Source organism: Mercurialis annua, linkage group LG4, assembly GCF_937616625.2.
Source record: "Mercurialis annua linkage group LG4, ddMerAnnu1.2, whole genome shotgun sequence".
NCBI lineage: Eukaryota > Viridiplantae > Streptophyta > Magnoliopsida > Malpighiales > Euphorbiaceae > Mercurialis > Mercurialis annua.
Genome location: NC_065573.1, coordinates 37,719,679 through 37,742,097, shown reverse-complemented (window position 1 = coordinate 37,742,097; position 22,419 = coordinate 37,719,679). Strand labels below are relative to the sequence as shown.

The following is a 22,419-nucleotide window of genomic DNA, read 5'->3' as shown; positions in this document are numbered from 1 at the left end:
TCAACAAACGTATAAACACTACAAACCGAGTCCGAGTAATACCAAGCTCTAGTTAAACTGAAGTGTATTATATTATACAACTTCAACTTCGAATGGGCATAAAATATTCAAACTCGAACTAGAACAATATCCAAACTACTCGAACTCGATCTTAGTTTAAGTTTAATATAAAAAAACATTATTAAAAAGTTATCACATCTAATCCATTTTAGTTAATTTTACTATACCAATTAAGATGGTACATGTTTAAATTTATAGATATAAAAGCTAATATAGTAAACAAGCAAATTATTGTCATTTGTAAAAACCTCGCAAGCCTAACGGACCTCTTTAATCGATACTCGAGTTCGTCTCAAGCTCGTCTAATTTTTTGAGTCGATTTCGTATTGTTTTTCAAGTTAATCTTGAGCAACTCTCAACTAGCTTAACTCGCTTACATTCCTATGCATCAACAAAGATAATGCGTTTAAAAATTTAAATTTGGAAGACAAATAGAACTATCATGAAGCCAGTATAGCACATATATTCATGTATGATAGGCAAATACATCAACAACAATGATCAATCAATGGGATTAAAAATAAAGGAGTGAATACAGGCAACAACAAAAAAATCTCCCAGTGTGAAAATACAGCTCCCGAATAGGCTAATACTCGAGTCATAATAGACTACTAATCATATGTATCCCCAAACTTCAAAAGAAGAATGTGGGTGGTGACCTAATAAAATAGGGAAGTAACACATAATAAGAGCAAGCTTGAAAATCCTGTCCATGCCATCCTGCCGCTGTCATTTCCGGGAACTCCTGCAATTATTATAAGCAAATCCAAGCATTGTTTAGAATGTCAATGCTCAACATGCAGCGATCCAATAAATCGATAACCAACATAATTGATCAGAAGAGGAGCATTTGGAAGTTGAAATCTTCATCTAAATATCGTGTGCGACTTAAAGTACGACTAGACTACTATGTTCAATCACAATACAGAGTGATTATAGTAGTCTCTACCTTACAAAACATGTCATTCCTTTAGCATGTATTCTAGTGAGAAGACCCATACGACTAGTAACTAGTAAGGCTGTCCAAATCCAGTTTGAGCTGGGTTATGTACTTTAATATTCCAATATTTAACGGTTTAACATATAACAAGAAGTTCAGATTATCAATATTCTCCCAACATGAAACACAAAAGATCATCTCATTTAGTGTTTCATTATATAAAGTCCAACCCAAACTGAATTTGAATAGCCCTAACAATAGGCACATTCTTATCAACTAAAAAGGCTCGAAAGCTATAAGAATGTGCACACCATATGCATATTCATACTGCATAATTACCAATGCATGATATTATGAAAAATGGATATAAATTGTCAACTTCTACGTAAATTTCGTGAATGCTCGAGAAAAGAAAAGAAAAAGACTTTTTTGTACAATTTACCATTAGTGCACATTCTAATTTTCAAATGATGCATAGAAGGAATTATTAGCTATCATATGGGAACTACATGTGTGAACTGTCTTTTAATCAAAACACATGTTTGGTAGCTGTATTGAAGTCAAACACTTCTGGCACCGAAAGTAATCAAGTCCCACATTCCTAAAGCTTCAATCATGCCACTCATGTGTGGACCCAATTTATATTTTATTTATGCAAAATGACTACTCTTTTTACAAATTGAATGACAGTTTAAGACAAACACAAACATATGAAGTTTTTTTGAGAATTTTGTGTTTTTTTAATGTAATTTACCAAATTAATGAGGATATCTTCGATAATTTATCATATAAGTAATAGTTGAGTAACTCCATAATTTGGAACGCACTTTATTTGGGATGGACGAAGCAGAAGACTAATTAACAACAAATTGACAGAAAGGAAGCTTCCTTCTTGCTCCAAAAACAGCATTAAGAACAAGACCAAAATCAGTAGAGACCAAAATCAGTAGCCTCTTTCACATGTCCTAAACATTTAGCTTTGTATGATCCAGAATCAAGTCATTTATCAACCAAATTAAATCCTTTAATTTATGATTTAAATTAGAGTTAATAACTGTAATTCTAATGTTAGGTTGAAATTACTATTTTTCTTTCCAAGTTTCATAAAAGCACTAATTTTACTGCTGAAATCTCTTACAAGAGAGGGTTTTAATAATCAAAAACTAAAATATTAGGGGCAATAGTGTTTTTCTGAAATTCAAGAAAAATAGTATTTCAACCTATGATACTAGTGATTAACCCTTTAAATTAAGTTAAAGGGACAAGAATTGAGGAAAAAATCATAAACTAATGACACCAACAGAAGCAAAAATTCACCTGGAGGAGTGGTAGTTGGTGCTTCAGCTCCAACTGCAGAAAGATCAAACAGTTTGTAATTAGTATATGCAAAACACATAGATTCATAAGCAAATCCAATATAAATAATACAGATTTTTTAAAAAAGACCCAAACATCTCAAAGCTACAAACTTTATGAAAAACCCTTCAAAACCAAGATTCCAATTTCTCCAATGGTTCACTCAGATCAAAACTCTGACGAATAAAAAGAATTACCTTTGGAGCAAGCAGAAAGATCAGCGTTCACACTGCATCTGCGAGTGAGAGCAATAGCCTGAGTAACATTAACACCAAAGCTTTCAAGCAAACCGGGAGTGTTATAAAGGTTGCAGAGACAAGTAAGCTCCTTCTCAACAGCTTCTTTGATTGAGCTACAGCAAGTATTGGGCGGTGTAGTAGTGGTGTTCAGATATTCACCGCATGGAACTAGCTTCTGGGCACATGTTGCGGTGCTTTGAGCTTCTGTTATGGTTATGGTGGTGGCTATGAACAGGATTGCCACCGTCATCACCGCCGTTGACATGGTCAAAGAAGCCATTTTTGTTTTCTTTACAGGTTTCAGGTAGAAAGAAAGTGGTTGTGTGTGGGAGTTTGGTGTTGGGGTTTGAATTTGAGTTTGCTTTGTTGCTATAAATAATGGTTCTTAGTTTCGTAAAAGGAAAGTGTTGAACATAGACAGAGCTGACAGACTAACGCGGTTACGGTTTACGTGAAAACTTAAATGATAGGCACAATTATTAGTACTATAATTTAAATTATTTTATTTTATAATTTAAAAATTATTTTTAAAGTAATTTAATCTTACATCAATTAAAATTATTATGTTTATGTTACAATTATTTTTGGCTTAATATATAGTTTAACCCCTGACTTGTACCTTTTTGTCCATCTAACCTCTAGACTTAACGTTTCACCTATTGAACCTCTGAACTTGTTAAATAATCTGATTTGACCCCAAAACTCGATAAACACGTAAATATTGAACCCCTCCGTGTCCACCTGTCACTTGAAACATTTTAGAAGAAATGGTGTACGGAGAGGTTCAATGTTTACGGACGTATGTATCAAGTACAGGGGGTCAAATCGGTTTATTTAACAAGTTCAGAGGTTCGATAGGTGAAACGTTAAGTTTAAGGATTAGATGGGTAAAACGGTACAAATTTAGAAGTCAAACTATATATTCAGCCATTATTTTTTATATTCATAATCTTCACTTGAACTATTACATATTCTAATCTCAAGTTTTAACAATTAACAACTAACAATTAACAATTAACTTTAAATAATACTACATATAAGTTTTTTTTATAAATTATTAAAATGTAATGGTATGGAATAGAACAAATTTTAACAAGACTCTTATAAATACTCTAATGTTGAAACTTTCGCTATGAATATTTTTTTATAAGTAAATTAATAGGAATATTTTATAGTAGTTCTTTGAATACTATCCATAAGGTATTCCAATTTAATGCCAAACTTTCCCAACGACCCCGTCTAAAACTCCACTATTTATTTTGTTCAACGGTACAGGTATGACTAGAAAGTAAAACAAAATTAAGAAAATGACAATCCATGTTTTCTACTTATATTTAATAACAAAAGATATTTTTGCTTTTTTTTTAATTTGATCATGAAGTGTCCTGAACGGATTTCAACTATAAAACGGCACCTTTAAACCTTCCACATTCAGACTAATTTCCACTCGAGCCGGATAGGTCCCTTGCGGGAGGTAAAGCTCTGGTTCCTTGCTTTTAAAAATTGAATAAACCTCCCAAGTAATAAATACATGGAATTTTGTTTAGGTGGTAAAGAATAGAGAAGTGTTTATCCCATGCAACCGTTGCGCCACGTTATTTTTACATCAAGCCAATGAGCATTTGCGATAGAGAATCTTTTAATTATTATTTATTTTTTTATCATTCAATTTTTCATATGGATAACGCACAATTGATTTGTTGCACGAATGACATGACGCAACGGTTGTGTTCAATAATTTTTCAGAATAGAGATTGTTTGAAAAGGTCATGTAGTTTTAAATACAACACACATCAATTCGTATCTAAATAAATAAGCAAATTTAAAGAACTAAGAGAGAAAATAACGTGCTGAAATTTAGGAATTACTAAATTTTAGAGAAGATGTGGAACAGAAGACTCGAAATGTTGCAACGACTCATTAAAAATAGGCTTAATTCCTTAAAAAAAACCCACCTTGCACTTTTTCTTCGTTTATACCCTGACCTTGTAAAAACACCATTTGTACCCAATTTTGGGTTTTTATGTTTCATCTCTACCCAAAAGCATTAAATTGTACTTTTTTCATTTGGAAAAGAGTTTAAAACATACTTTTTTCTATTTTAAAATATATAAATAAATCCTTAAACTTAAAAAATAATCAAATACATCCAAATAATTAATTAATTTTTTTAATTTGATAAAATAATAAAAAATTAAAAAAAATTATTATTATTTTTAATTTTTTGTCGGAAATATTTAAAAAAAAATTAAAAAAAATTTCGAAATATTTTTTAAAAAAATTAAAAAAAATTATTATTATTTTTTAATTTTTTGAAAAAGATGGTATTTTTGTATTATTAATAATATTAATATCTAATTAGTATATAAGTTAAAAATAAAGGATTGTTTTAAACTTTTTTTCAAATGAAAAGAGTACAATTTAATGCTTTTGGGTAGAGATGAAACATAAAAACTCAAAATTGGGTATAAATGGTGTTTTTACAAGGTCAGGGTATAAACGAAAAAAAAATACAAGGTGGGGTTTTTTTAAGGAATTAAGCCTTAAAAATATAGAACTATAAAAGACTCATTAACCAAATCGATTTCCACTTCCTGCACCAAAATGGTCAACAAGTAGAAGAGTTAAAAACATATTTTTGTTACAGAGATTGACATGCGTCTTTTTTTAGTGCTCGCGAAGAAATTGTCCCTCGTAAACATTATTCCCTCCGTTTTTATGTAGTTTTCTGAGAGTAAATTCTTAATATAATATTATAAAAATAAAAATTAGTATAACTCTATTGATTAATTCTAGTAGTAAAGCTTTTAAAATAAAATTATTAGCTCCACTAAAAAAATTAAATTAGACCTTATTTAATAAGGAGATTACTTGAAATACAATAGCAAAAATTATATAAAAAACATAGAGTGACAATTATTGATAGACAAATATATTTGCCTAAACTGACAACTAAAAAAAGATTGATATAGTAACATTTTATAATAAAAAAGTCTTATAAATATTGTGTATTATATATGCGCATATGATTCGAATTGAATATAATTTTTTTTAAGATTAGATTGAACTAAATATTAAAAAGGTAATAAATTTTATAACAAACCAGTGAGTTTGATGATTTTTGATTTGATTAAATCATTTTCACTTTAATTTATACAAAAATTTAGCTACAGAAATAATATTCAAAATTAAACTAAACTAAAAAATTAATTTTTTATAATATTAAATCAAACCAAATTAATTAAAGTTTGTGTTTCTGAAATTAGTACTGTAACTTATTTATAAATACAAAGAATAATAATATTATACTAACACATCATTAGATGTGTACAAATTAAATTAATTAAATTATATTAGGATTAATGATATTAAAATCCAAACTTTTTCAATTTTTTAAAAATATATCCAAATCTTTCAAAGTTGTAAATTTATTTCAATTTATCTAATTCGTTGAAAGTCTGTCTGATTTTTAAAATCGATTTGATATTTTTTTCAAAATTGATTTATCTGAATCATGTGACATTCCAATTGATAAATTTTTTAAATTTTAAAAAAATTTGCATATTCAATTGTTATTATATGCATACTTAATTGAATTTGGTAAAATTGATAGATTTACAAAAAAAATAATCAAATTTAGATAGATTTACAACTTTTAAAAGGTTTGGATATATTTTCAAAAAGTCGAAAAGATTTGACTATTTCACATAATTATGCTATTATATTATTAGATGTATCCATAATAAGAAAAATGTAAGTAAGAATTTTATAAAATTTAGAAATATTTTTGACAACTATATACTTGGTGATAATTTTAATAAGAGCTAATCTATTTTTAATATCAAATCTTTGTTGATTTTGTCAATTATAGTCAAACTTTTTAAAATCGTCAGGATTAACCCATTTTGAGATATTTAAAACTTTTACTAGCTATTTAGACTAATCATGCATGTAATAATTTTGGGTTAAATTCAAAAAGTAGTGAGAAAATGAGCTGAATATCCAAAAATAGGCCAATCTTGACAATTTTAAAAGATTTGACTATAACGGACAAACTCACAAAATATTTAGTATTAAAAAAAGATGATCCCTTTGTATCTATTTTTTTCGTAAAAAAAGAAAACTAAAATTTCAAGATAAACAAAATATATGGACTAGACAAAGATCAAACTTTAAAGAATGTCTAAATAAATAAAACATTAACATTACAACGTGTGAAAACAAGTACAATTGTTTGAAATTTCTGTACCTAGCTGATTTGTTCATTTTCTATTTCATCACGGGAGGAAGATGAATATTTGAAATTGTAAGGTCATGTTCAAATCACTTCACTATAGTCAGCAAAAGCGTCGGAGCCCGTTACCTATTTATTTACTTTTTTTTTTTGTCGATTCATCACCAATTTCATATGTCAATTTAACACTGGAAGTCATGCATTATTTTCTCCAACAAAATGATGTTTGAACTTTGAATATTTGTCCAACTTCTTTTTTCCATAAAATTTCTTTAAACTCCTTTCTTTTTGGATAATTTTGACTTAGACCCGGTTTTTTAAAAAAAATATAAACCTATTTAATTAAATGTTAAAAAAATAAGAAGAAAGAAAAATTTAGGGAAAAAAAAAGAAATTTATGTTAGATTTTCTAACACTTAATTAAATAGGTTCGTGGAAGATTCATGGATCAGGTCTAAATTAGAATTTTCCTTTTCACAAAGAGGTATTCTTCTTCTTTTTCATTTCATGATGATGTGTAAATTCCATATTTTTAAAGAAAAAAAATATAGTAGAAGAGTGATATACTGACTATTTTGAATCTGAAATTTGTATTTTATATTTTCAAAATATATTTTAAATTTTAAATTAAAAATATAAAAATTTAATGGTGATTTAAAGTTTACAAAACTATTTGAATTTGATAATTTTATTGTGATTATATCCAAAAAATTATAATCAATTTAGTTTGTCTCAATTTACAATTGAATTTTTATATTCATTTATTAATTTGCAAAATTCATTTCTATAGAAATACAATATAGAACTCCTAAATTAAAAAATAATAAAAAACAACAATAATATTAAATTTAAAAATTTCCATCTTTCAATTATTAAGGTAAAATAATGTTATTTTGAAGTTTAAAATGCACAAAAACATACAAATAAGTATTATATTGAGGTAAAGATAGTACAATTAAATTGATTATTAAAATTTAAATAAAATTATAAAACATTATTAAATTGAATAGATTTATAAATTTTAAAATATTAAATAAAGTTATAAAAAATTTTAAAAATGAAATTTTTCTAGGACCAAGACAATTTATAAGCATTACTACAAATAGATTTTAGGCCTAATCACTCAAAAACCCCTCACCTTTAAACTTTTTTTCAATTCCACCCCGACGTTGAAAATTTGTCAATTTTACCCACTTTTGAATTTTCCGTTTTCAATTGTACCCCAATATTTTAATTTTTGTTAATTTTTTTACTTAAATGATGAAATCATTCAATTAATTAAGTCTAAACATGAAATTAAATTCTTTTTTATTCAAAAAAATACAAATAAGTCCTTTATTTTTAAAAACTAACTAAAAACCATAACCAAATTAACACTAATTTAAATTCTTAATTAATTTAACTAAATTTAAATAAATTTTAAAAATATACAATTAATATATGCGAGACATGGAGAATGTTTTAAACAAATTTCCAAACGCAAAAGACGTTAATTTAATTTTTCAGGGTACAATTGAAACACAAAAATGCAAAATAGGGTAAAATTGACAAATTTTCAACGTCAGGGTATGATTGAAAAGGGGCTAAAAGGTCGGGGCGTTTTAAGACATTAGGCCTAGATTTTATATCATCAACGAAAAACAATGAATAATAGAGATGAAATCACATGGCTTAATCATACTTGCCAGTGAGGTATCACATGGGTTTCACATAATTGCTTATTTGAGTTTTAGAAACATAAGTTATTAATGAATTCTTAACAAGTCTTTCTAACTTTATATTGTTGTGTTGGGTGCAGTTTTTGCTGGGTTTAAAATTTAAATTATCAGCTCAAATTTGTCAAGCTGTTGTTTGTTGCCACGTTTCATTTTTCTGCTCGAGGAAATGATACAAAATTAATGCTTTTGATTTTGTGACTTAGCGTGATCATTAGTTTTGTCGAGTTTACAGGACAAATTAATGAAAGAACTTTCATTAGGCGAATAATCTAAAAAATATTAATGCCGTTGGAATGTGATTCATTCTTTATGCTTAAGAAATTGAATTTAGAGTCACTAATATAGGTTACTCTTTCTGACTCATAAGTATATAAAAAAATGTAACAATTTTGTGTTATTCTGTATAAAAAAAAATCAATATTACTTACACATAAAATTATTACAATATTTCTAAAATTTTATTATATCAATATTAAATATATACTTTTATGTTTTAACCATGAATTTAATTATAGTTTGTCTATGCTCTTTATGCATATAAAATTTTATTAGACAATACTTACATAGTGCATTTGTTTTTTCAAACTTGTAATATAATGATTTTGATTTTTAAAAATTATTAATTCATAATAATAATTTTTAGAAAATTTAAAAGATGGTTTAAAAATATCATTACAAGTTAATTTTAGTTAGCTTACTCTTTTACGATAGTAAAATTATATAAACCTTCTTATCTTCATAGTATGAAGGTAGGATAAAATATTTAAATAATATAAATACATAGTTTCATTGATTAAATTTTGGCTTATCCAATGAATTCGCTGATAATCAAACTGAAGCTTTTCTTTTACAAAAATTCAAGTGGTGAACAATTTTAATTATCTCTTTGATAACCAATAAGCTCTAACTCAAATGATATAATCGTTAAGCAGCAAACTGTTAGATCGTGAGTTCGATTTCTCCCCACAGACGCTACCCCTTTTCCCTATTATCAAAAATATTATCCTTTTAATAATTAGGATTGAACAATTAAAGTTCGACATATTTAGTAAAAAGTAAAACAACTTATTTTATCCAAATTGTTTTGGAAAAAATGTTGATTTTTTTCATCAATTAATACGACATATTACAAAAAAAACATAACTCTAGTAAATACATAAATTATGTTACAAAGATAAAAAAAAAATTGAAGCTCAGTTGTATTGATTATACTAGCTGTGATGAAAACACAAATAAAATATATATTTTATTAGGTGACTATAGTAAACTAATTTATTTTTTAATATATTAATTTCAAACCATGTTGAACTCCCATGAAAAACGTTTTAACAATGAAAATAATTTTTGTTGTTGGAAAATACTAATGTTTTTGTACTAATTTAATTTTCCATTTTTTGTTAATAATAAATTTTAGTTTTTAAAATAATAATTTAATATTAAATTCTGAAGTCAAGAACTTATAGTAGATGTATGGAGTTAATTTTAACTAATTTGATATTTTTTAATGAAATCTTTTCATATTTTTATTTTTTATTTTTTTGAGATTAAAGCCTCTAATGCACACAATGAAGCAGTTATCGGTCGACAGATTGAGTTAAGGCCAATAAATAGAAACCCTGAAAGTTTCGGCCCAGATAAAAGCCCACTATAAGTGATGGCCCAGGCAAAGAGAAACTACAGAAAAATCAGACGGTTATAATTCCCGCCATCACCAAAAAGTAAAAAAACGCTATCCGCAGATAACACTCGAAAAGAGGATAACGGACACTTCAAAAAGAACCAACCACCAATGGCAGCTCTTGCCCTTGGCGTCGCCACTTCCGTCACCTTAAACATCCGTACATTTCCGTTCACAAGAACTCGCAGAAATACTAAAATCTCCTGCGTTGGATGGGTAATGTTATTTAGCTTACAATTTAATTTCAGCAACAAAAACTGTTTCAATTCTGTTAAGATTTTTGAATTTTTTTCTGTTTTTGCAAAGGAAGGATCCAGAGGGCATACTCGGTCCACCGCAGGTGGGTCACTTAGCCCGACGCGAGTTTCAAAGACGACTTGAGAAAGACGCAGATGCTCGCGAGGCATTCGAGCATCAAGTTCGCGAAGAAAAAGAGCGTCGTCAAAAACTTCGCCTCGTAATTATCTTTTTGATAATGTCAGTTTTTTTTGGTGTTTTTAATTTATGTTGACAGTTCCATTCTTTTGATTCGCAGTCTAGGGAAATACCGGATACTCCAGCGGAGCTAATAGAGTATTTTCTTGATACTGAGGCTCAGGAGATTGAGTTTGAGATTGCGAGAATGAGGCCACGGTTGGTGCACACAATGTGTTTGATAGTTTGCTTTTTATTTTTTGTCTTCAGCTTTTAATTTCATTTTTCAGTATGATTTTTCTACTTTTGGTGGTGAATTTAATATGATTTAAAACATGCAATTTCTATACAGATTGAATCAGGAATTTTTTGCTCAATTAAAGTTTGAACTAGGTCAAATTCGGTTTGCTGTTCCGAAGACAGAGGTTAGCTTGCTGCTTGTCAAATTATTAACGAGTGTTTGTTGAATCGAATCCTGTTTACATAGCAAATTGGTGATTTATTTTGTAGGTTATGGAGGATAGGTTGATTGAGCTGGAAGCATTGGAGAAGGCTTTGCAAGAAGCAGTTGGTCAGTACTCTTCGTAGACTTTTGCTTTTTTGGATTTTTATTTTTGTTTCCTTTATAATTCATGCTGATTTTCTGTCCTGTTACAGAGGCGTATGATAAAATGCAAACGGATATTGTAAAGGCGAGGGAGAGCTTGACGAAGCTATTGACATCTAAGGATTTAAAAGCAACTGTATGCATTATTGTTTTTTACTTCTATTCATTTAACATTTATCTTATTCATTTTATGGCTTTGGAGTCCAATTATTAAATATGTTGATACTTTTGTATTATGTCTGTCATGCTAGTTGTTGGATATGGTTGAGAAAAATGAACTCAGCAGATCCTTTTTGACTCTTCTTGATGAAAATATAGCAAGTGCCCATCAAAGTAACCAGGTACTACCTAATTGGTTGAGAAATTTATTTTATGTGGCAGAGGAACTCTATTACCATAGTATTCTAAATTTTGCTAAAACAAGCCTTTAGAATGGAGAACAATTAGTGTCTATATTCTACTCAATGTCAGATAGCTAAGTGAGCCTTTTAGCTATGTTTTATAGTAAACACTGTCAAAATTGTTCCTTCTTATTCCTTTTTAAGAGGAAGATACGCAGGAAATATCTTCCTCTGACCAAATTTAATTCGTCAGTGATAACTGACAAATGCATAGTTTTTCTGAGAATTCTTTAGTCTTTCAATCCTTATTTATTTTATTGGCAAATGAAAAAAAAGGTGCTCGTCTAGTTGGGTATCTCTCTCATGTCTTCCTCATCTGTTTTATCTCTCTTTATGGTGTGACAAAGTGCACTATGGGGTACTTTTTAACATTTTCTGAAGCTTTAGGACCAACTTCTTGCTAATTTTTGGATGAATGCTTATCATTTAGGCATTTATACTCCTTGGTTTTCTTTATTTTTTTCTGCATCCCTTCTTTCTTGCTCAATGAAGAATCCAGTTTACTCTTATATAGTCTGTGTTAGAAAATTTTAATCGTGGAAGGTTAAATTTATGCTTCCTATTTTTATCTAATGCCAGTCCCAAAGACATTTTTTTTCCGAATTGAAGAGCATCGTAAAGTAGAATGAGAACAAATAGGAAAAGTAAAACTAACAAGATTGATACATTGGGAGAAATACTAATCAATAACTTCATTCAAGAGATTCCTCCTTTTTTGAGAGAAAAGACTATACTCCCATGTGCAAGAAAACTAATTTTTCTAGCACATTCTCTGTTAGTGTAATATTTTGTTTATTTTCGTAGTCCAATTTATGTAAAAATATCAAATATGTAATTGCATCAATTAAAACATTATTGCTATGTGCAGAAAGATGCAGCAGATTTTATGGAAAAGCTTCGCGCAGCCGCGCTCAAGTACATAACAGTTTAGCTCTCAGATGGTAAATAAGAGTTCCCTTCAAATTGAATGTATTTTTATTAAAATTTGATTGCAGATCATTTTTATTATGAGTTCAGTATGTAGATGAAATTACACAGTAAAAAGTTCATAGAATATATGGACCAGAACATAGAGTCACGCTTTGGAGGCGGTTCTTACATAGTCTGACACTGCAGCTCTTGACAATAAGTTGGAATTTATCATCCAATAGAATTTTTAGCCAAAGCTAATGGAGATATGTAGAAATGGAAATCAAACTTAAAGATTAATTTAACATGCATGTAGGCCTCGACCAAGGTTCATTTTCAAAGAGTTAGGATAATCTGAAAGACGGACCAGCACGCTAAAGTAATATTATCTCCCATTATTTCAATGGAAACTCAAACTACGAATTACTTGGAATTAGGAATTAGACATAGTTCAGAAATTACAACTTGTCACAGATATTGAATTAGTTATGCCTGATATTTTGACTTCATAGTGAATGTAAAACTTATTTGCTAAAATTTAGCTTAAGGTTGTTGTTGAGTGACTTGGAGAGCACATAAAACAAGGATATCTGTCTAGACGTAGATTACTAAGTTAATGTCTTCACGGGTGTTCAGTCAATTTAAGAATCATCTACTTGTATATTATATTTAATGCAAGTCTGAGCTTCTGAAAGTTGATTTTTATTTATTTTAGAATTTGTGCTATTATACCTATATATATATATAGATCATTCACTGAGCTTTTCTATTATCTGAATCTTTCCCTATAATGCGTTTGTCCCAAACTGCAATCATTCTGTGTCTTTTTGTCCACATAGTGGATCTTTTGGAGATTAGGCACAAATAAATACACATAAATGTCATACTCAACTAGGTTGGTAGATTAGTGTTGTATGCTAAAGGAAAAAAAATAAAGTAAAAGAATTGGAAGCTAGTAGCTTTTCAACTAGATAAATAGCGGAAAGGAATAAAAACACTAGTAGAAGTAGAGAGAAGAGAAGGCCGAAAGAAGCAGAGAGTAAAGGAGAAGATAAGAAGGTATGGGTATGTGACATTTTTTATTTAATTCTTGAATAAGATAGATTACCACTAGGAGTGTGCCTGTTTGTTCGGTTCAATCGAACCGTTTTTTTTTTTCATTTTATCAAAAAACAAATCAACTGAAATTTCAAAGAAGTCGTTTTTTTTTTCAAACTGAACCGAACTACTCTGTTTGGTTTTTTTCATTCGGTTTACACTACAAATGAATGGAATTTTATTATGTTCAAAATTGAATCAAACCAAAAAATCGATTTTTTACAGTATCAAACCAAAAAATCGATTTTTTACAGTATCAAACCAAACTGAACCATATTTGCCTCTTCGTTTGAGTTGTTCTATTTGGTTCGGTTTTTGCACACCCCCTAATAACCACCTTTTGAACTCACTATAAATAAAACTCCTTTGTTTTTATTCATTCCATTGAAATGGCGAAGTTTGTTCTCTACCTACTAGTTTTCTTCTCTGCCCTTTTCTTGGCTGGCAAAGTAAGTTCTACCTCCAGCCCTATAGAATTTATCAAGGTCTCGTGCCAGGCGACTCGCTATCCTGATCTCTGTGTTCAGTGTCTCTCAGGATATGCTAGTGCAATTCAACAAAATGACCAACACTTAGCTCTAACTGCTCTATCAGTGAGTCTAGCCAGGGCTAGATCAGCTACTGAATATGTCAAGAAGCTGAGTAAAGTTAGGGGGATAAAACCTAGAGAATATCAAGCTGTGAAAGACTGCATAGAGAACATGGGCGATAGCGTGGATCGACTTAGCCAGTCAATCAAGGAGCTTGGCCGAATGGGGCGAGCTGTCGGTCGGGATTTTATGTGGCGTATGAGTAATGTGCAGACTTGGGTTAGTGCTGCATTAACTGATGAAAACACTTGCGTTGATGGTTTTGCAGGGCGGCGCATGGATGGAAATGTGAAGGCTGCCATCAAGCGTAAGATTACCGATGTTGCTCGGGTCACTAGTAATGCACTTGCATTGGTTAATCGCTTTGCATCTAAAAACAAAGCTGCTTCTGGTAAAAAGCCTTAGATCGTCTTTGTTGGTTGGTGTTTATGTGATATAAGGTTGGTTTGTGCCCGCCTGGCTGAATTTTGGATCTGAGTTTGCTAGCTAATATAAATGTAACATAAAATGAAACTGAAGTTTGTTTGATTTTCTGTTTGTTGTCTTGTCTAATAACTGTGTCTGTTTTCTTGTAAAGTAGTTATGTTGCACGGAAACTTGTCGAGTTTTACGTCTACGCGCTTGTTTCATTTCCGTTCTTAAAAATGATAATGTAAACTCAAGTTCCCAAAGTTAAAGCTGTTCTAAATCTTATTTCGACAACTTTTGACTTCCTTTAGTTTTACAGAGCTGACAAGTTCTGATATATAGTAGTATTTGATTAAAAAAGCAGTTAGGAAATGTACGATAATATTCTAAAGCTATCTAAGCAATTTTAAATGATTCAATAAAGGAAAATCTTTCAATAAATTATACTATTAGAGCAACAAAGTACTGAAGGTGACACAATGGTAAAGTTCTTATGGATTCATACTAAAGAATATTATAGAGTGTTGTGTAGGGTGTTCCTTCAGTTCAAATAAAACAGAACCCAATTAATTTTTTTTATTTTAAATTGAATCGAACAGAATTAAAATATAGTCTTTAAAAAACAAACTAAATATAAATGTGAAAGAACTAAAAGAAAATTAATTATCAAAAAAGAAAAAACTAAAAGAAAATCAAAATAAACTGAGCTGAACTTGTTGAATCAGTTGATTTTTTGATGTGATTACTGATTAGGTTAAATTATTTTGTTGATTTATCTAAAATTTAATTGAATGGATTTATGTCTAACATCAAATCGAAATGATATTTTTAATACTCAAATGAAACTGAACTGAATTTATGGGTTGGATTTGGTTTTAGGAGGCATGGGATAATTTTGTGAAAGTAGGCGACACGATGGGCAATAAAGAGGTTTCCCAATCTCAATAAAAATGAGAGTGCGTGAGCATGTGATGAGGTTTGAGTTAACTGAGTTGGGGATCAGACATGAATTGAAGGATGCCACATGAAGTTTACTGAGCATCTATTGATAAAGGAGTGTCTTGTGGGTCCTTTAATTTTATTTCCATCACCAAGTTATGAATTTGATGATACTGAGCCTAATATTTCAAACTGTATGATGTCATCAATCTTTCATTAGAAAACAAGTATCTTAAGGGGGAAAAAACCCAACTTTGCATTTCTTCAAAGATTAATAGCTAGTAGGACTAGCCGATTAGCTTTTATGGTTGGGAATTATTTTAGAGGGTTAGGGTTATGTTTCAATGTTGATATCCTTAATCTACATAACTTCATCTTCTGCATTGAATATAAAATTATAAAAAAATCTTAGCAAAGTTTCTTGAGGTTTGTCACAATAGCTAGAAGGCGGTAGGGGATGTCTGTGACATTTTCCTTGGGCTTGTACTTGAATGCCCTATATTCATCAATGAAAAACTCAACCCTTTTGTCCTTCACTTGAACCATTGCCTTCATGTTAGTTGTCTAGGATTTTCCACATCTTTTTGGCACTAGTACAATGTTGAACTCTTGACGTTTTCTCTCCACATCGAGAAGATATAATAACACATATAGCTTTTTGCTTGAGAGAGTTTTCTCCTTTTTACTCTTTTGTCCACTCTTCTCATGGCATGGATATGGTTCTTTGTCTTGAAACTTGACTGGAGCCTCATAGCCTTTATTCTATAGGTTGACGTTAGGGGTAACCGAACCGATTTTTGGAATTTTAAAAACCGAACCGAACCGAAAATTTAGAAAAAGAAAATATTTTTAACCGAACCGGTCAATTCGATCAGTTATTTCGGTTCGGTTTACATGTAAAACAGTCATAAATTTTTTTAAACTCAAAACCGAACCAACCAACCGAAATTTACGAACGATTTTCAACCGAACCGAACCAATTTGTCGGTTCGGTTTTGCACACCCCTAGTTGACGCCATCCATAACAAGATAGGTCTCCATGCGGAACTTCCAATTAAAATAATCCATGTCATCAACGAAAGGACTAAGATTGTTTGAGAAATTTTCAGTTGCCAATTGAAATCTCAAATACAACCTAAAAATGGTGAATTATGGTGGTTTTGAGAAATTTAAATTTTAACTAAAACGAATAGGAACGATTAGAGTTTGGAGAATGACCCGATTTAATTCAATTCTACGTCCACTATTCAATCGAAGATTGAAATACACTAGTTTAATATAATGGAGTTTTTCTAAAGTTACATTCTAATTTAAAAAGAATTGTTTTTTCAAAATTTATCAAGAACCTATTAAAATGGTAAAATAATAAAAATTTATCAACACAAAAATAAAGCAATCAATATAAAATTGTTGTATAATAAATGAGTATATAATTTGAGAATCGAATGCTTAATAAGTGTAAGGAGTAACAATTTGTGTAATCCTTAGAGAACGTTGGTAGAGGTTCATTTATACCCGCCAATAATTTTTCTTTAAGTCATCAATGAAGGTAACAAAAACTGTCGTGAAAAATTTAGTATAGGGTAAAAATGATCAACTTTTGCGAATTTAATTTTTTTTAATATTTCGTGACAAATTGAGGGGGTGTAACAATCCTTTATTTAAAATAAAATATTTGAAAGATCAAAATGAAAAATAGAATAGCAGAGCATGATGACTTATTACCACAGCTATCGCAGCAGCATCATCATCATCATCATCGCCGTGGCCGTCGTCTGGTTTATTCTCCGATTTGTAATCATTCATCTTCCGTTCTTTGCTTATCTTCTATCGCAGGCTTTAATTTTTGTTTGTTTGCTATAAATATTGACCTTGATTTCGTTTCGTTTCTAATTTTTAGTTATTTCGGGATTTGCAGATATGGAGGGCACAGCTGAACAGAGTCTGTACCCATTGCACCGTACCAAAACTCTTCACCTGGTATTAATAGAAGGCTTAATTACTTAAAAAAACCCACCTTTAATCTTTATTTCGTTTATACCCAGAACTAGAAAAACTGTCACATATACCCTTGACGTTGTCATTATGTTTCGCCTCTACCCCAAATTTCAAAAAAAAGATGATTTATTAAAAACAACTAAATTTAAGGGTTATTTTATACCTTTTTCTATTAAAAAATGTACAAACTAATACTTCATCTTTAAAAACGTTCAAATAAGTCCTAAAATTAATTAATTTTTTTAATTTAAATAAAATAAATAAATAAAATAAAATATTTTTATTAAGTCTTATTTATAACCGTACTCCTATTTAAAAAACCGCTAATATTATTTTTTTTAATTTTTTTTATTTTTACGAAAATAAGCTCCTTCCTCCATGGACTCCTCCATCCATGGAGGAAGGAGCTGCTCCTTCCTCCATGCGAGGAAGGAGCTCGCACTGCTCCTTCCTCATATGGAGGAAGGAGCAGCGTTCTCCTTCCTCCTTGAGGAAGGAGCTGCGAGCTTCTTCCTTCCATGGAAGGAAGGAGAAGCTCCTCCTCCCATGGAGGAGGAGCTATTTTTTTTTTAATTTAAAAAAAAATTGAAAATAAATTTTAAAATTAAAGTACGGTATTAGGTTAAAATTAATTAGTCTGATGTAAAAAAATTTACGGTTTTTTATTTTTAACAAATTATTAATAATTAATATAAAATTAAATTATTATTATTAGTTGAATTTTTTTAAAGAAGGAGGTGTTTTTGTATAATCAATAACATTGACGTGTAATTAGAATATATGCTAAAAATGAAGGATTATTTTAAACTCTTTTTCAAATGAAAAGAGGTCAATTTAATACCTCGAGGGTAGAGGCGAAACATAATGGCAACGTCAAGGGTATATGTGACAGTTTTTTTAGGTGAGGGTATAAACGAAATAAAGATTAAAGGTGAGATTTTTTTAAGTAATTAAGCCTTAATAGAACTGCTTGATTTCCGGCTTCATATTTTTTGATCTGTACCCATGAGGCTTATTTATCTGAAACTCTTATTGACGCTCAGGGGCGGAACTAGCTTTTGTGAAATGGGGGGACGAAATCATACAAATTTTATTTTGAGGGGGCGAAATAAAAATTACTATATTTAAAAAAAAAAATTCAAGGGTGTTTTTATTAAAAAAAAAATTTGCAGTGGCGGTCGCTACCTCAGCCATAAGGCTGGTTCCGCCCCTGTTGATGCTCCCCTAACTCTTTTTGGTTGGCAACACGTATATATGATCTTTTAAAGTCCATTTCATTAAATAGTTATAAAACTGCTTTCTTTTAGGTGTTTTTTTTTTTTCAACAGTTATCGTGCTACATAAAGAGACCTTTGAACATGGATGTATTTTTCCAATATGACATTAACATAACCATCATCGCTGTTATATGTTTCGCAATCAGACACTATATGACGCTTTACATTTACAAACAAAAATTACAGCTCTGAACAAGTCGTTTTGAAGAGAAGAGATGAAAATTAGCTCTCTCCGCATACCTTACGTGGAGCAAAAAGGAAACTGAAATGAGAGATATTTGACGAGGAAATCCTAGTCGTTCGGGTTAGGCCTGTTCATAACCACCATCGATATCATCGAAGGAAGAGGGTCCTCATTCTCATTCATTGGACACAAACTTTTCTGATAATACCACAGGAAATACATCCCCTCTGGGTAGATTGTTACTGGACGACAGTAACAATATAATTGCTAGTTGTCTTAGCCGAAGCGTTTTTTGAACAAATGATGACGCTTGGTTGGATCCTTGGGTTTCATACTCTTAAGCTGACCCTGGCCAGCAAGTCTGTTTCGTCCAGTACTGTATTCCATATAAACCATCCCCTTTGCACCAGACATTGCACTCATTGATCCCATCATGCGACGAGCTTTATGAAGGGCTATGTCATCGGCATCTTCATCTAACTGCTCCAAGCCAACAGCGTCATCACCAGCATTCAGCACCTTTGCAAGCAGCGCCAATTGCTCATCACGATGGTAGTAGCTTAAATCAGCACCAGTATCAGGAGGAGGTAAACTTGTTATCACCTTAAAGCTGTAACCTTGATCAATCAGAAACTGCTGCCTTTTTGTCGAATAGTACATCTCCTGAGTATCAGTAGAAACAAGGGAATAGAAAAACGCATTGTACTCTTCTTTTCCACCAGCCATCCTATCTTGATGCTTACCCTTTGCCCTAAGAATACGTCCTAATCGCTGGGCTTCTTGTCGTCTAGAACCAGCATGTGAAGAGATCTGGATGATCACATTTGCCTCGGGAATATCTATAGAATTATCACCCACCTTTGACAGAAAGACCGTGTTCACATCCTTGCTAGTTTTAAAAGCCTGAAGAATTTTAGTCCTCTCAGCATGGCTGGTAGCACCATAAATCATAGGTTTGCGAAGTTTCATAGCATATTCCGTAAGTGCAAAAAGATTGTCAGCAAACACAATTATCTTATCACCACGTTGCTGTTCATGAAAACGTATCAGAAACTCACATGCCCTGAACTTATTGGGATTCATCACATACAGTGCCTGCTTCTTCTTGGAGTTCTCCTTTTTCAGATATTCAGCAAAAAACTCTTTAGTCATTGGACACCATACTTCAGCACACTGCACATTTGCTATAAATCCTCCTTTTACTAAATCCAACCAGTTTGCTTCATACAATTTGGGACCAATAAGGAAGTTCAAATCCGTAATCCTTTCATCCTCTCTTACAAGTGTTGCAGTGAGCCCAAGTTTACAGTGGGATTTGGTGATGCTGATAACTTTACGAAACATATGAGCAGGCACCACGTGGACCTCGTCCATTAGAAGAAGTCCCCATTCTCTGTTCCTTATCTCTTCAATTATCTTTTCAGATTCTTCAGATCGTTTACCACCAAAAGCAACCATGTTATATGTTGTTACAACGACCCCAGCATTGCCATGGAATCTTTCTTTACTGTCAGATGTGAATCTACAAATTTGTTCCTCTCGTATGGTTGACCACAGCTGAAACTGAAAAGCCCATTGATCCACAGACACGGCATTTGTTGCCAAACACAGGCAACTTTTCTTGATTCTGCAAGCTGCAGAAACACCAACTAGGGACTTCCCAGCACCACAAGGAAGTACTATGATGCCAGACCTTGCTCTACCATTTCCAAACATTTTACTTAAACTCTTTTCCTGGTATGGTCGTGGTTGAGCATGAGGCTTCAGTTCCATCTCCAGATCAGGGTTTATAGTATCATTTCTGAAGTCATACTCCTCCAGCATTGGATAATTTAAAGCATTTGGCAAGCATCGCTGCTTTACATTTTCAACCTGAGAAGGATCAATCTCAAATGAGTGAGTTTCTTTCTCTTCTGCTGCAGCTGCCAATTCTGCTTCATTAAGCAACTCATCATGACTATTTCCAATTTCTCCTGCAGTTTTGCTAATGGTGAAAGCATCATTTTCATATGCCTCAGTTGTAAGTCTGGCTCGAGATATAACCTCGTCTTGCAACAGCCTCTTCAATACCTCTGGAAACGGTGATTCAACAAGGTAGCGATTCTTTTTAAGCACAAGCTTCACTTTGCCATAATTTGCAGTAGAACCATGTATAAATTCAATCATCTCTTTAGGCAACTTTGTTTTAGACAACTTATTCAAAACGGATATAATGGTTTCAGTTTCAAGACCCACTGAAACCGCAGCATATAACGAATGAGGGGTCAAATTATATTCATGCATCGACTCCGGCCTGCAAACTGGCTCAGCAATAGCTATGAGGAAATCATACGCTTGTTTGTATAGAGACGAGAAAGTTTCAAGAAAAATCCTACCATCAGCACACGCCCACAAAGGCCGATTCGCATGGTCAACTTTCAATTCCAATTTACTAAAATCTCTCTTTTTCCCCTCCCTATCATCCAGACGATCATCCTCCATATCTTCACCGTAATAAACATCTTCATCTTCCACATTTGTGCTCCTATGATCGTCCTTAGAGGATTTGTGCTTCTTACTGTGTCTACCCTTTTCACCATGACCCATGTTTCAATTTCTTCTGAATTTAATTCCAATTACAGTTTAAGCTTCAAATTATTTGTATCAAAGGATATATTTTCTTTTAGGTGTTGGTTGAATTTTTTTGATTATATTAGGCTTATGATATAATTTAACTCCCACACTACACTATTATAATTTATTCTATAATAATACCTCTTAATTTTTTTTTTCTATGGCACATCTAAACTTTTGTTACTTGCCGAATTAACATCTCAATGAGTGTGTGAATGACATGCGCGATGATCAATAGTGAAATACATGTCAAAATTTATAGGTTTCATGCATAATTTAACCGACAACACTTTTTGTACATCTAAACATTTTTTTTTTCATTTCAACACTACTTTCTTAATTCTTGAGATAAGTCAATTTTTCTATCTTTACGGGACGTAGAGAGTTTCTTATTCGATTCACAAAAACATTATTTTTTTTATTTTATGAAATGAAAAAAATTGACTGTATTTTATTGGTGCTAAAACATATTAATATTTGTTTATAATAATTTAATTAATACTTATATAATGATGTTGATATTTTTGTAGTTGTTTTATATTATTATATATGTAGAAAAACATTACTCAATTATTTAATTTTTTTTACCTGATATAAGATATATTTGCCAATAAAAAAATCATATGTACATTTGATTTATAGTATATAATTTTTTTAATTCTTTATATATCTAAATTAATATTTTATAGAATGATTTTAAGGATTAACCTTAAACTATCCTACTTTCACAAAGTTATTATAAAATTTTGGGTCATG

General features: G+C 31.0%; 4 protein-coding genes across 4 annotated transcripts; 2 read left to right on the top strand and 2 right to left on the bottom strand.

Moving 5' to 3' along the window:
* Positions 1-498: 498 nt before the first annotated feature.
* On the bottom strand, positions 499-3,005 carry LOC126678477 (non-specific lipid transfer protein GPI-anchored 7). The gene is made up of 3 exons (XM_050373374.2): positions 2,554-3,005; positions 2,318-2,350; positions 499-805 (listed from the first exon to the last, which is right to left on the bottom strand). The coding sequence occupies exons 1-3, from the start codon at positions 2,873-2,875 to the stop codon at positions 720-722; spliced, it is 441 nt and encodes a 146-aa protein (XP_050229331.1). The 5' UTR covers positions 2,876-3,005; the 3' UTR covers positions 499-719.
* Positions 3,006-10,250: 7,245 nt separating this feature from the next.
* Positions 10,251-14,653, top strand: LOC126677748 (uncharacterized). Its single transcript, XM_050372518.2, has 9 exons — positions 10,251-10,441; positions 10,536-10,682; positions 10,761-10,858; positions 10,992-11,064; positions 11,150-11,210; positions 11,297-11,382; positions 11,498-11,587; positions 12,516-12,588; positions 14,513-14,653. The coding sequence occupies exons 1-8, from the start codon at positions 10,337-10,339 to the stop codon at positions 12,576-12,578; spliced, it is 723 nt and encodes a 240-aa protein (XP_050228475.1). The 5' UTR covers positions 10,251-10,336; the 3' UTR covers positions 12,579-12,588; positions 14,513-14,653.
* On the top strand, positions 12,603-14,946 carry LOC126677749 (21 kDa protein-like). Its single transcript, XM_050372519.2, has one exon. It carries the CDS (start codon positions 14,044-14,046, stop codon positions 14,647-14,649), a length of 606 nt encoding a protein of 201 aa, XP_050228476.1. The 5' UTR covers positions 12,603-14,043; the 3' UTR covers positions 14,650-14,946.
* Positions 14,947-18,954: 4,008 nt separating this feature from the next.
* On the bottom strand, positions 18,955-21,699 carry LOC126677573 (general transcription and DNA repair factor IIH helicase subunit XPB1). Its single transcript, XM_050372261.1, has one exon. It carries the CDS (start codon positions 21,634-21,636, stop codon positions 19,327-19,329), a length of 2,310 nt encoding a protein of 769 aa, XP_050228218.1. The 5' UTR covers positions 21,637-21,699; the 3' UTR covers positions 18,955-19,326.
* Positions 21,700-22,419: the final 720 nt, after the last annotated feature.